General features: G+C 38.3%; 1 protein-coding gene across 1 annotated transcript; it reads right to left on the bottom strand.

Annotated features, from left to right (window-relative positions):
* Positions 1 to 529: 529 nt before the first annotated feature.
* Positions 530 to 10,054, bottom strand: RBM11 (RNA binding motif protein 11). The gene is made up of 5 exons (XM_087818095.1): positions 9,928 to 10,054; positions 6,006 to 6,168; positions 4,610 to 4,682; positions 3,390 to 3,486; positions 530 to 1,546 (listed from the first exon to the last, which is right to left on the bottom strand). Exons 1-5 carry the CDS (start codon positions 10,021 to 10,023, stop codon positions 1,259 to 1,261), a joined length of 717 nt encoding a protein of 238 aa, XP_087674221.1. The 5' UTR covers positions 10,024 to 10,054; the 3' UTR covers positions 530 to 1,258.
* Between the last annotated feature and the right edge of the window lie 2,538 nt (positions 10,055 to 12,592).

Here is a 12,592-nt window from a genome sequence, read left to right on the forward strand (position 1 = left end):
AAACACCTTTATTATTTTAAATAATAAAGATCTTGCCCGGCCGGGCTTGGCTGAGCTGTTGAGTGTCAACCTAAGATCCAGGGGATCGAGGTTTGATTCCTGGTCAGGGCACATGCCTCGGCTGTGGGCTTGATCCCTGGTCAGGGGTGTGCAGGAGGCAGCCAGTCAATGACTCTCTCATCATTGATGTTTCTAGCTCTTTCTCCCGCTCCCTTCCTCTCTCTGAAAGCAATTATGATATATTTAAAAAATAATAATAAAGATGCATAAAGTGCTATGCAACATACAAAAGAACTACCCAAGCATGGCTTTTCCTATGGAAGTGGGTGGGGACCTCCCAATGCATCTTTCAATTAGCTTTAGTAAATAAATATTTTCATTGTTTTAGTTTATGAGCTAAAAAATGAACAAAAATATATAAATAAATCATTAATTTTACATGTACTCTATTTATATTCTAGAAAGAAATGAACCAAAAATAGAAAACGTGATTTGATAATAAACATTAAATATCATATATTAATGAAATATTCTATTTACTGTTTATTATCAAGATTTACTTAATGTCAAACATACCCTCTCAAACTCAGTTGGTAAAATAAGTTTATAACTTCTAACATAACCAAATAATTTTTATGAAATACAATACAATTAATATGAGGAAGATGCTCGTATTTATATAAACTGTATAAAAAAGGAATGATACTAAACCCAACTCCATAATAATGATTTTTCCTTTGGTATTACTGTCATATATCTTCCTTTTATGAAATAAACCTGTGGGAGCATAAAGCTCAGAAATAACACATTGAGACATAAAAAATAAATATTAGCAAAGGGAAACTAAAGTCTGCTTATTCCATTTCTGTTAGTAACAACATGTGACTCTTAAATATCTGCACTAGTTTCACTCAGAAAACCTACCACTCTATATAGGAGACAACCTAGGAAAGCATGGTGCCGTATTTGTAAGTGACTTTTCATTGACAGTTTAGTGCAATTTCATCATCAGTACTAAAATACATCACTCAAAGTATATTTCTTGTTGACAGTGTGTCAACAATATCATTACAAAAGCAAAAATAGTACATTATATTACTTTTAGGTTTTTGTCATTCAAAACAAACTTTCAATAGCAAATCAGATGCCACATTATTATATATTTCAAAAAAGACAAGAAAGCCATGGAATTTGTCATTTAGTAGAATACAGACTTTTTTTTTCCTTCTAGTGCAGATAAATTCATTTGAAGGTAATACTAGTATCTTTTCTTCCTCTTACACTTTCGGAACTTTTGACTATATTCACTTTCTCTAGTGTTTCCTGTGCTACTATCACTATCGCTGGTGTGCTTCTGCCTCTTGCGTTTATTCATCTGATAAAGGTCAGAGTCCCGTGGTTGTTGGTGAGTCCATTCATAAGAGCTGGGTCCAGCCTCCAGATCTGGAGCATGGTTTAGTGGAGGAGGCACGGACGTGCTATTAGGAAGAGGCGCCGTCATCTCACAGTAAGGAAGCTGCAGGGCTGGATTACACGCACGCCACTGCTGTGGGAAAAATACATTCATCTACCAAAACAAGTGCAAAAGTGAAAAGTTTATGGTTTACATGCATTATACAAATAACTTCAAGCAAACCAGGCTGTATATAAGAAAAGGCTATGCCCTGGCCAATGTGGCTCAGTGGTTACAATTGTCAGCCTGCTCACTGGAGGGTCTCAGGTTTAATTCCAGTCAAGGGAATGTACCTGGGTTGAGGGTTCACTACCGGCCCCTGGCACCTGTGGGAGGCAACAAGTCAAGGCAACCAGTCGATGTGTCTCTCTCACATTGATGTTTCTCTCTCTCTCTCTCCCTCCCTCCCTTCCTCTCTCTCTGAAAAGCAATGAAAAAAATATCCTCAGGTGAATGTTAACAACAACAAAAAAAAGGGCCATGACTTCGCAAAGCAGGGAGGTGGTAGTTTCACACAGCTTACTACAATACAGCTTAGTGCCATCCTATAGAAATAAAATGCAAGCCACACATGTAGTTTTAAATCTTCAAGTAGGCTCAATAATAAAAAAAAAGGTGCAATTAAATAATGTATCTTATTTATCTCAAAATATCCAAAATATTGTCATTTCAACATGTAAGCAATAAAAAGTTATGAGATATTTTACTTTCTTTTCTCATTCTATGTCTTCAAAATGTGGTATATATTTTATACTTACAGTATATCTCAATTTAGATAAATTTTTATATAAAAAACTTGATCTAAATTTAGATTATATAAAATTTACATTTGAGAAACTAGGTACACATACCCAAGTTCTTTCAAATATATGTAAAAGTTTTCCAATAAGTGAATTAAGTATATGTTTTAAATTTTAATTTAAATTAAAAACTCAGTGTTTTGCTCTCACATGTGTCTAAAGGCCACCATATTGTATAGCATAGTTGTCAACAGTTATGCTAGATGCTTCTTTCTTTTTAAAGTAATTTTTAACTCAAATTTCTAACTATTCAAAGTATGTTAAAGATTAATAGAGAGGACGTGAGAGTGAGTGTATGTGTGTTTTCTTAAATCTACCAAAGGTTAAAAATGCTGGGAAGATACTGACAGTTTCAGATGAGAACTGGCTCACTAATACCTCACTATAACTAAGAAAACTTTTTCCAAAATTTGAACTATCAATTTTCCTTATATTTACAAAAGTGAAAAAAGCTATTTAAAAAATGTAAAGCTCACATGTATGCTGGATGTTTGTAAAAATCCCACCCTGTGAATTAGAATACCTGTGTTATAGTCCCACATCTGTCAGTAAGAAGTAGAACCTTGGGCTTGTTGATTAATATTCTTAGACCTCAATTTTATTGTGTATAAAATTATGATTTGAAAAAATTTCCTAAGTTCTCTTTTAATAATAAAGGTCATAATTTAAGATTTCTAGGCCAAAACCATATTTCTGAGAGTCTTTGGAATGTAGTTTACTATACTGAGAATCTTTGCCTTTAGTTTCAAAAAAAATTATTTTAAAAAGAATCCATGTCCAAAAGCAATATATTTGTGATTAATGTTTATATTATGTAAAAACAATTCACTAAATAAAATAATTCAATTCTAAAAAATATCTTTTAAAATAGTCATTTAAATGACAACTCTCTACTCAAATTTTACTCAGGCCACAGTGCAACATCATTCCTGTCCGCCCCTTTTTGACTGACATGCTGGCTGTTCGCTGAGGTACAATGTGTTGGATTTAAGATGACCGTGTTAGAGCCCAGTGCCACTGGGGGAAAGTGCCCCTAGAAGCTGTTGCCTTTGTCCCAGGTTTATATTTGAGCACTGTGAGTTCCAAATAGTTTTTGCATCACATTATATATTGAACCAAAGGCATGTCAAACTTACCATCTTCTGAAAGAAAAAATGTTCTTGAGGTAAAGCTGCATTATTAGTTGGAAAGAACTGCATGGGAAAGAAAGATCTGCCAAGGACTTCTTCATTTCTTTGGGAAGGTAAAAGAAAACAATAAAAAGTTAAAATTCCTGCTCACGAATGTTTTTTCTTTAAAAAAACAAAAAAGACAGCACTTTGTAATTTAAAAAAAAGAGCTTCTCTAAGAGAGCTCAGTTAAGATTAATTAACTTTAAACATGTACACATAAATAACCAGTTATTATACTGATAATGTACTGACACAGCAGTACCTTAAGTCTTATTAATTACTACATATTGAAATCTCAGTATTTAGAGTTACATTTGGCTTTCTGATAGGAAAATAGCAAGCAATGTTAATTTTATAAAGAGGAGGGCACTTAGATACGAAGACAGCAGAACAAGGCATTAATAATTTACCAAGGGTACAATCTTTTACAGGTATTTAAAAGTAAAAAAAGGTAGAAATTTTTCTCATTTTTGAATGTATATTCATTGTTTATATAAATTATGCTCTTTTCTAAATAGACTGCTGATGTTAACATGAACACATATTTGCTAATTTCTTCTACACATTAATTAAGATAATAAAAATTGCTAATTTAAAAACTGTGGTGCCCTAAAGTTTCATTTAAAAGTGTAATATTTTCTTCTATGGAGATGTTCAAAAAATTCTAATATTACAAATACTGGCTAGGGCTATAGCTAGTCTTCACTAGTCTACTTGCTCCATAGTACTCCACAATTTTAATGTTACTACTACTAATCCTTGGACAGAAAGTGTACTGAGAAGAGTGAAATTAACACAGGCAGGCAGAAGCAAAGATGAGGCAGGAAAATGACAGGAAGCAGTCAGATAAATAGGTGGATATCCCATTTATATGTGCAGAGAGTAGTACCACAGAAGCCTAAATGATCCATCGCAACAAGGCCGGATGCTTAAATGATTTAACAGCTATGAAAGAACATAATAAACTAAAGAACACAAAAGATATAAATCTCTCTTACATACTGCTGAAAATAATATATCTGAACTTAAATGAAAATATTTTCTGTCACTTTTCACGGTTTCAGAAAAAATGAATTCCTTAATTGTATGTCTAAATGGTAAGGTTTACAATAACTCAAAATAATTCTTCCTGTCACAAGAACATGCTTATTTTCTTTACCTTCATGAAAAAACATTTTAATTACCTGTAGCTGTGTGAATTTATCTTAACACAGCTCTCAAAACTTTGGTTAGTTGGTTCAGAAGACCGAGTGCTCCCTTTAAAAGAAATAGAACAACATGTTTATTACTTAATGGTACAATTTTTTTGAGTTCTAACATTAAACCATAAAAACACCTCCAAGCCCAAGAGGACATAGTATTAATTAAAATTTTATACCCATATAAGGTACATGAATATGTCTTTGGTCTCCCAAGTAATATTTACAGATTGTTTATATTATTATAAATAACTAAATTTTAATCAAGCTTCTTCCAAAGCAATGGCTCTACAAAAGAATTACATTGACGTGGGACCATATAAGATACACACTGTTTTGTTCCACACACCTATAAACTAAAAATGGCAAATAATCAGTGCTATTTGCCTCCCATGTATAAGGCATGAGTTCTTTAAACTGCACTGACAAAGTCAATACAGCCTTACAGAGGATGCTAAGTAGCTGGCTAGGGAAATATCAGAACACAATGTCCTGGCCCATCCTACCAGCTTATAGTAATTAACTGGACAGTATTTGAGTGCAGGATGCAGCCAGTTTTCTTTGCAAAGACATTAAAAAAATGAAATGCAAAGAGAAACACTTTTCCTTTGCAACAAGGCATTATTTTGCTATTCTTATTTGTTCTGTACAGCAAGAGGAATAACAAAGGAATGAACAAACAAGGGATATATCATTAAGCCTGATTCATTTAGGGGAGGGAAGCAACATAAGCATTGCGAGTATTGCAACATAAACATAAGCACTGCCCCTATCCGTCCCTCCAAACATGAAAGGCCTAGCGTATCAGGACAGTGGTCTCCGGACACCTCATCAAAGACAATCAGTTCTTGGTACGTATGTAGAAGGCACTTGAGGCCATGCATGTCAGGAAGCTTTCCTCCCCCACTATGAAGGGTCACTCTGCAGCTGCCTCTGGCCAGCTGCTCTTGCTTAGATCCAGGGCAATATACATGGCAGGGTTCGTTCCCTGAGAAGGACTGTCACCCACCCTATCTTCCAAATAGCAGGTATCTGAAATCATACATTAGCAACGACAAAAGGATTGGCAAATAGTCTAGTTATATAAAAGCTAGAGTTGTGTGTCTCTAGTTCATTTAAATTTGCTTAATTTATAATAGCCAGTAGCAACTATCATAGATACTAAAATAGAACATTAATAATTTTAATAGAGAAGAGATACAATAGGGTTGGCAATGTAACTGGCAATACTAATAAATTACATACCATTATGAATCAGACATATGTTCTGAAAAATTTAAGAGAGACTATGGGGGCACTTTTTTGAAGTCTTATATAGAAAGCAAAATGCTTACAACTCTGAGAACACCAACAATAACAAAACTCACTTGGATAAACCTACCAAATCGATACTGCACATTAATTGGTCTTCCATATAAACGAATTCCATTCAGCAAAGCTATGGCATAAGACACCGATTCTGGGTGTTTAAAGCAGACAAATCCAAAAGACTTCGGCTTTCCTTCTCTGTCTTTGCATATAGTCACTTTGGTTAATGGCCCAGCCTATAAAAAACTTAAAAATTATTTTCTCGTAAATCTAAAGATTTTTTTACAGGTAAATCAAGAACATTTAACTTTAGATTTTAAAAAATCTGTCAGCAGTAATAGCTTTATGCAGCTCTGCCAATAATGTGTTTTCCTAACAATAAATATTACACTTCATCACACTTCCTTGGTACTTTCTTGCTCACCAAGAAATGATCATGGTGCTAAGAATAGGAAATTATAGGTAATGAGAAATTCTAGGTAATAGGTGCAAATCTTGAAAGGAAAGCTATATTACCCTTCAGTTAGGCTAAACCAAACAATTTAGAGAGCATTTACTAGGTGCCCTTAAGAGTGTGTAACTCAAAAATGAAATGACAAATCCAATGTTGGTTGAGTTATGACCAAAAAAAATCATCAAAAACTGGTAACAATTCATCACAGCCTAATCTTTTTGTCAAGAAGGTTTTTGTTTGTCAAGAAGTGTTTTATTATTTTATTTATTTTTTTAAATGTATCTTTATTGATTTCAAAGAGAGGAAGGAAGAGAGAGACAGAAACATCAATGATGAGTCATTGATCGGCTGCCTCCTGCACGCTCCCTACTGGGGCTCGAGCCCGAAACCAGAGCATGTGCCCTGACCAGGAATCAAACTGAGAATGCCTGGATCATAGGTTGGTGCTCAACCGCTGAGCCACACCAGCTGAGCAAGAAATATTTTAATATGTAGGTGCATTATTTATAATTAGTGAAAAATCAGAAAGGCTCTAAATCCAACTAGAGAATATTATTCCATGGTGTATTATTAAAATGAAATAAAATATGTATTGAAATATTCAGATTGCATTGATAATAAAACCTATAATTAGCAATACGGAATAAAAAAGTGGAGTCAAATATTATAAAACAAAATTAAAATTATAATTAATTATAACTAAGAAAAAAAATACATTTCCACTAAGGTAAGGAAAACAGGAGGCCAAGACTTACGAAGAGCTAAGATTTGACAGTGAATGGCTGGCTCAAGCTTTCAAATTGTACAATTAAAGATTGCTTTTCTCTGTAAAGATGGATAACTATATTATGAAATTGCTTTTAATCTGAAGAAAAATGTTAACTATCATCTTTCAAATGATGCTGTATTTTAGGATTCAGACTTCTTTTCATTCTCTGCTTTCTCATGAATTAGCTTATCTTCTCTTCTGGCTTTGAGGACCATTTCATCAACAGATCTGTTTTTTCCTACTCATTTCCCTCTTTTGTGCATCTTTCTAAGAGACAGTCTCCTGGAGACTTCCATGTAACTGCACTTCAAACTCAACATTTTTTAAACTTACTTCATTATCTTTCCCCTCGAAATCTCTACTCCATTCCTTAGTTAAAAGTACAAAGGTATGAAAGCTTACTTTCTCACTTCAAAGGATAAACAGAGATTTGAAAGACACGAGTAAAAGGATAAATGTATAATAATAAAACCAATTTTAATCAGTACTTTTTCTACCACTGGTATTAAATATATGAAATCACAAAGGGACAGAATATTTTAAATGCTTCGAATTTAACAAATTCAAAGATATGCCAAAGTATGTTTAAAGATAAATTCAACAAGAGATGTGCTTGTAGCAACAATCGCATCACATCAGCTTATAGTCTTTTTATCAGAGTAAAACGCTTAAATAGTGTTGCAGTTGTCAAGACTTGCTAGGTTTGGCTGGGCTGAAGCCTTTCTAAAAGATACTTCGCTTTAGCAACTTCTTTTAGAACAGCGATTTTCAACCTTTTTCATCTCATGGCACACATAAACTAATTACTAAAATTCTGCGCACACCAAAAAACTCGTTTTTTGCCAATCTGACAAAAAAATTTATAATTTTGACTCATTCACACCAGATGGCTATTGTTGTGTTGGCTGCTATCATTTTTCATTTGACAATCTAAGGGGAAAGAGGTCAGTGCCTCTGACTAAACAGTCAGGTGCTGCATGTTTTAAAAATTCTTGAGGCACAGAAGTTGAAAATCACTGTTCTAGACTAGAGAAGGACCTCGGCAAAATAAAAACATATGCTTCGTTGTCTGATCGTTAGAAAAGGTGAACATTTTCTTTAGGTAGACATCATAAAAAATGAAATGTAAAAGCCTTCATATTATGTGTATATAATATACATATATATGCATATATATATATATATATATTGTCTTACAGATCCAGTGCCTACTGAGTAGAAATAATGTATGTGCATGGGGGCCTTCATGCCTTTCCACACACACCCCCACTTCATTTTTGGAGTTTCCACATAAAAAAAAGCCTTCTGGAGAAAAAGAATGTTTAAGTTTTTCCTCCCTCCCTCTCTCTCTTCCTCCTGTTTTTGTTAGTGACAAGTTTTAAATGATACTGGGGGAAATATAACTATAGAGAAAGGCAAGTGTTAGAGCAGATTTTAAAAAGCAAGTTTTAAAAGATGGCAAGTTATTGGAAGGATACGCGTAAAAGCCTCTACTTAACGATATTTTTCAAATATTAAAAAGTTTTATGTCCAGGACAGGAAACTGTGCTCCTGGAAGGGACTGTCTCTATCAAATTGTGTGTATCTATAACTAACAGAGGGGTGCTTCAGTTCAGAGACAAAGGGCCTCTCAAAAACCAGATAACGAACCCTCTTCATGGCTGCTACTCATACTTACTCCAGGAAATTTAGCTTTGCTATTGTCTTCCTCTGAACTTGCCTTTCTTCTGATAGGGGGAAGTCCCTCCTTTCTGATTTCTCTTGGTGTTAGTACTAGCACTGCTATTAGCAGTAGCAGCAGCAGCAGTCACTGCCAGGCTCAGTTCCCTTTTACCTGGATTAGTTTATTTAATCTTCACACATCATTCTGGAGATACTGCTGGGCCCATGTGACACTTGAGGAAACTGAGGCCCTGACAATTCAGTTACTTGCCCAAGGTCACACTGCTGATTATTCAGAACTCTCGCTTTAAAAAACTTTGCTATGCTCTCTATCCCTCTCTTTTGGAGATTACCCTAAATCACGGCAATTCACTTTAAGTTTTCCCTTTTAGGAAGACCAAAGTCCATCTCTTAAACCTGTACGCCCCGTTCCTTACTTAGCGTTTGCCACGCATTCCGGGCAGTAAGCGGCTAGAGGGGCGGCCGAGGGAGACCTAGGTGTAGAGGAGAGGTCAGCGCTCGCGGGGGCCAAGGGGCTTCCTCCTGGAGGTGCCAGGTCGGCAGCATTTCCAGGTCTTCTCGGTATGAAAGAAAAGGAACTGGCCAGGGAATGAACCGATCACAGTTATGACTTAGCTGATCAAATAGTCTCAAATATCGTTTAGCATACACCCGCCACATAAAAGGGCCTGGGGGGAAAGGAACGAACAGGGAAACCTTTATAAATAGATACGGCCGACCTCGCGGGAGGCAGGGCGTGAGGATGCATCTTCCATCCCCTGCGGGCAGGAGCCCGCCCAGGCCAGGCACCTCCGCGAAGCTCGTGCTCACCGCGGGGCCCGGCCCCGGCCCCGGGGCGGGGGGGGGGGGGGGGGGGGGAGAGGGGGGCGGAGGGGGAGGGGGGAGGAGGGGGGCGGAGCGGGAGGGGGAGGGGGAGGGGGAGGGGGGAGGGGAGGGGGCGCGCACCGGGTCACCTCGCTACCCAGCCGCACTCCCGGACACAGGCGCAGAGCCAGCCGGCGACCCAGGCACAGCTCCGGGCGCGACGGGGCCGGACTGCGAACGGCGCAGGTGCGCCTGCCCCCCGCCGGCCCCCCCCACCGACGGTACCTGAAGGAACAGCTCGTAGAGGATCTCCTCCCGCACACGGGCCTCTAAATTCCCCACAAAGACCGTCCTATCGGCCTCCTCCTGGACCGGGAACATCCCTCCGGGCTCGGCGGCGGACAGAGGAGGAGGCGCCCACGCACGGCCCTCGCTCGCCGCTCTCGGCGCCGCGGGGGCGGTGGGGCGGGGCGGGGCCGGGACGTCGCGCGGGGCGGAGCCAGGAGGCGAGGCCACGCCCCCTGCGCCCGCGGGCCCGCCCCCCGCGCCGCCGCCAGCCGGGGATTGGCTGGGACCCGGGGGAGTGAGGGAGAGTCGGAGAGTAGTGAGAAAGGGGCGTTGCCCGGCTGCTGGGGGGCGAGACGTTATTCACCGACTCTGGATTTAAAATGTCTATAGAGATTAAGTTATACTAACGGCATTGCCGACGCCCCCGGGCTAATGGGGGAAGATCCGTTTCCAAAGACTAAGTGAATCATTAGGATCTGAAAATTATATTCTTTGTAAAATTCTTTTTGAAAGAATGCATGCGCGCGTGCATGCGTGGATCTGGATACGATAGGATAAACTAAAGTTTATTCACCTGGGAAGCACTTCCTAGAGAAGTCTGAACATGGCTGCAGAAGTTTTGGGTGGAGGCTGGAGTGCATTTGAACTTGGGAAAGGGCATATACCAAGGGATACTGCAAAGTGCACAGCAAGTTTGGAGACTGAAGCCAGAATTCTGGAGGATGGCTGCTGGGAGCTGCAACAGGATCCAATATTTGCACTTTGTATTATAACTGTACTTTGTAGACTGTGTAACATTGTGAATAATTGATTCTTATTTGAGGAGGAGTTGTAAAAATCCTAAAAACAATAAAGATGCTTTAAAGAAAGAGGAAAGAAAACTTAGAATCTCAGTACTTTGGTAAATCAACTGCCAAATGTTAACTTGGCTTCCTTTCTGAAGATACCCTTTACCTTCATAGAAACCTGAAGTCATTGTGTTAGTATCATTCAAATAATCAGAACACCATTTGGCCTATAGGTAGGCATGGAGATAATTCACTTTACATTGAGGAGGCATGCTTTCACTTGGTTGGTGGACCAAAACAGATCTCATCCGATGAAAAAGGACAGCTTGTTGAAACCCTGATTTCTAATTGAACTCTGACATTTCTTAATTTTATACTTTTAGATACTAGATACGTAATTTCACTTTTTGGAACTCACCTTCCATTTCTTAAGACTTGTTATACTATAGTATGAAACTAGGAAAATTCCAGGACAAATGGAATAGGGAAACTAAGATAGTTAAACAACAGTTTTGTGGCCCCCTAGTAAATCCTGTCTTCCCTAAACCAAGGACCCTTAAGGGTAAATGGTTTGCATTTCTCCTCCCCAGCCAGAGAGTAGATAGCTTAAATCACTGGACTCAGGGAGACAGATAACAGAAATCCAATTAGTAGCATTTGCCAACCACACCCAAGGACAAATGAAGTTAAGAGAATAAACCTCGTTTTGGAATATCAGCATAAAGCTGATGAGTATTCTTTTTAAGACACTCCCTTGAAACCTCCTCTGAGATTTCCCACTGGCAAGAAAGAAAGAAATACACTCAGGACGAAGGACCCAATTGTCTCCCCCTCTCCCCCCACCAACCCTGGCACACCAGCACCATCTCCTTCCCCCTTCTCTCTTCCAAGGGGCCCCCATGAGACATGCAACCAGGGGAGCAATGGCCAGTGGCAGCTCGTCCTGGGCTTACCCCCTGAACCTGTCTCCAAGGTCTCGGAACCTACCCCCTTCTCTCCCTGACTCCCCAGTGAGCCAAAGCAGCCCAGCCTAGGCTCTCCTGTTGCTTCCTCTAGGCCCTTCCTTGTTTCGCTGCCCTAAGTATATTTTTGATGCTGCAAATAAATTCTTGCTTGCTTTCCTACACTTTGTCTCTTAATTGAAATCTTTCCCTCAAGAAGACAAGAACCGAGGTCTCCTCATCCTCTCCCTGGTAACAGACTAATATAATTACTTAATTTAATAGTATTTTTCTAAGTGTTATGTGCCAGGCACTGTCTTCCATCCTTGGGGGAAAAAAGTAAGATGAAGACCTGCCTTCCTAAAGCTTACAGCCTAATGGGAGAGACAGACTTTCTGAACATATAAGCAGCAAATAATGTGTAACTTTACTAGTCACCTTCAGTAATATATCATGATATAAATCCTGTCTTCATTTGTTCTTTCTTTCCTCTCTCATTAATGTTGTTATATAGGCTAGAAAGGGGTTAAGGAAACTAGCTCATTGTAGGTGTATAACAAATATATGTTGATCAAGTGAATGAATGCATACTTGCAAGTTTCTATTATGCCTGGATCTATAGATTTTTAAAAATTAATTTACCTCATAAATCTTATCCAGACCAGCGTATTTCCTCTTTAACTCCCCACAAACACTGCTCATCTGAGAGATGTATCTTCAGGTTTTATTGTAAAATATGCAGCACATATATATGTATGCTAAATATTCCTAAGTAATTAATGATTGTATTCTCTTGCTATAGTGAAATTGGCATTATTCTTTATCTACAAATGTATATGATTTTGGAGTTCCTATTACATCCATCTTTTCCTCTGGCAGTATGTAAGTTTATAGTGATTATAGTTTTAAGAACATTTTACATAAACTCTGAAA

Source organism: Miniopterus natalensis, chromosome 6, assembly GCF_054644295.1.
Source record: "Miniopterus natalensis isolate mMinNat1 chromosome 6, mMinNat1.hap1, whole genome shotgun sequence".
Classification (NCBI taxonomy): domain Eukaryota; kingdom Metazoa; phylum Chordata; class Mammalia; order Chiroptera; family Miniopteridae; genus Miniopterus; species Miniopterus natalensis.

Excerpts from the sequence above, each read along its gene's own strand:
- RBM11 (XM_087818095.1), bottom strand. The coding sequence starts at position 10,023 with ATGTTCCCGGTCCAGGAGGAGGCCGATAGGACGGTCTTTGTGGGGAAT. Across the intron at positions 6,169-9,927 it reads TCTACGAGCTGTTCCTTCAG|GCTGGGCCATTAACCAAAGT; the intron begins GTACCGTCGGTG and ends AGTTTTTTATAG. Across the intron at positions 1,547-3,389 it reads ATTTTTTCTTTCAGAAGATG|CAGTGGCGTGCGTGTAATCC; the intron begins GTAAGTTTGACA and ends TTTTTCCCACAG.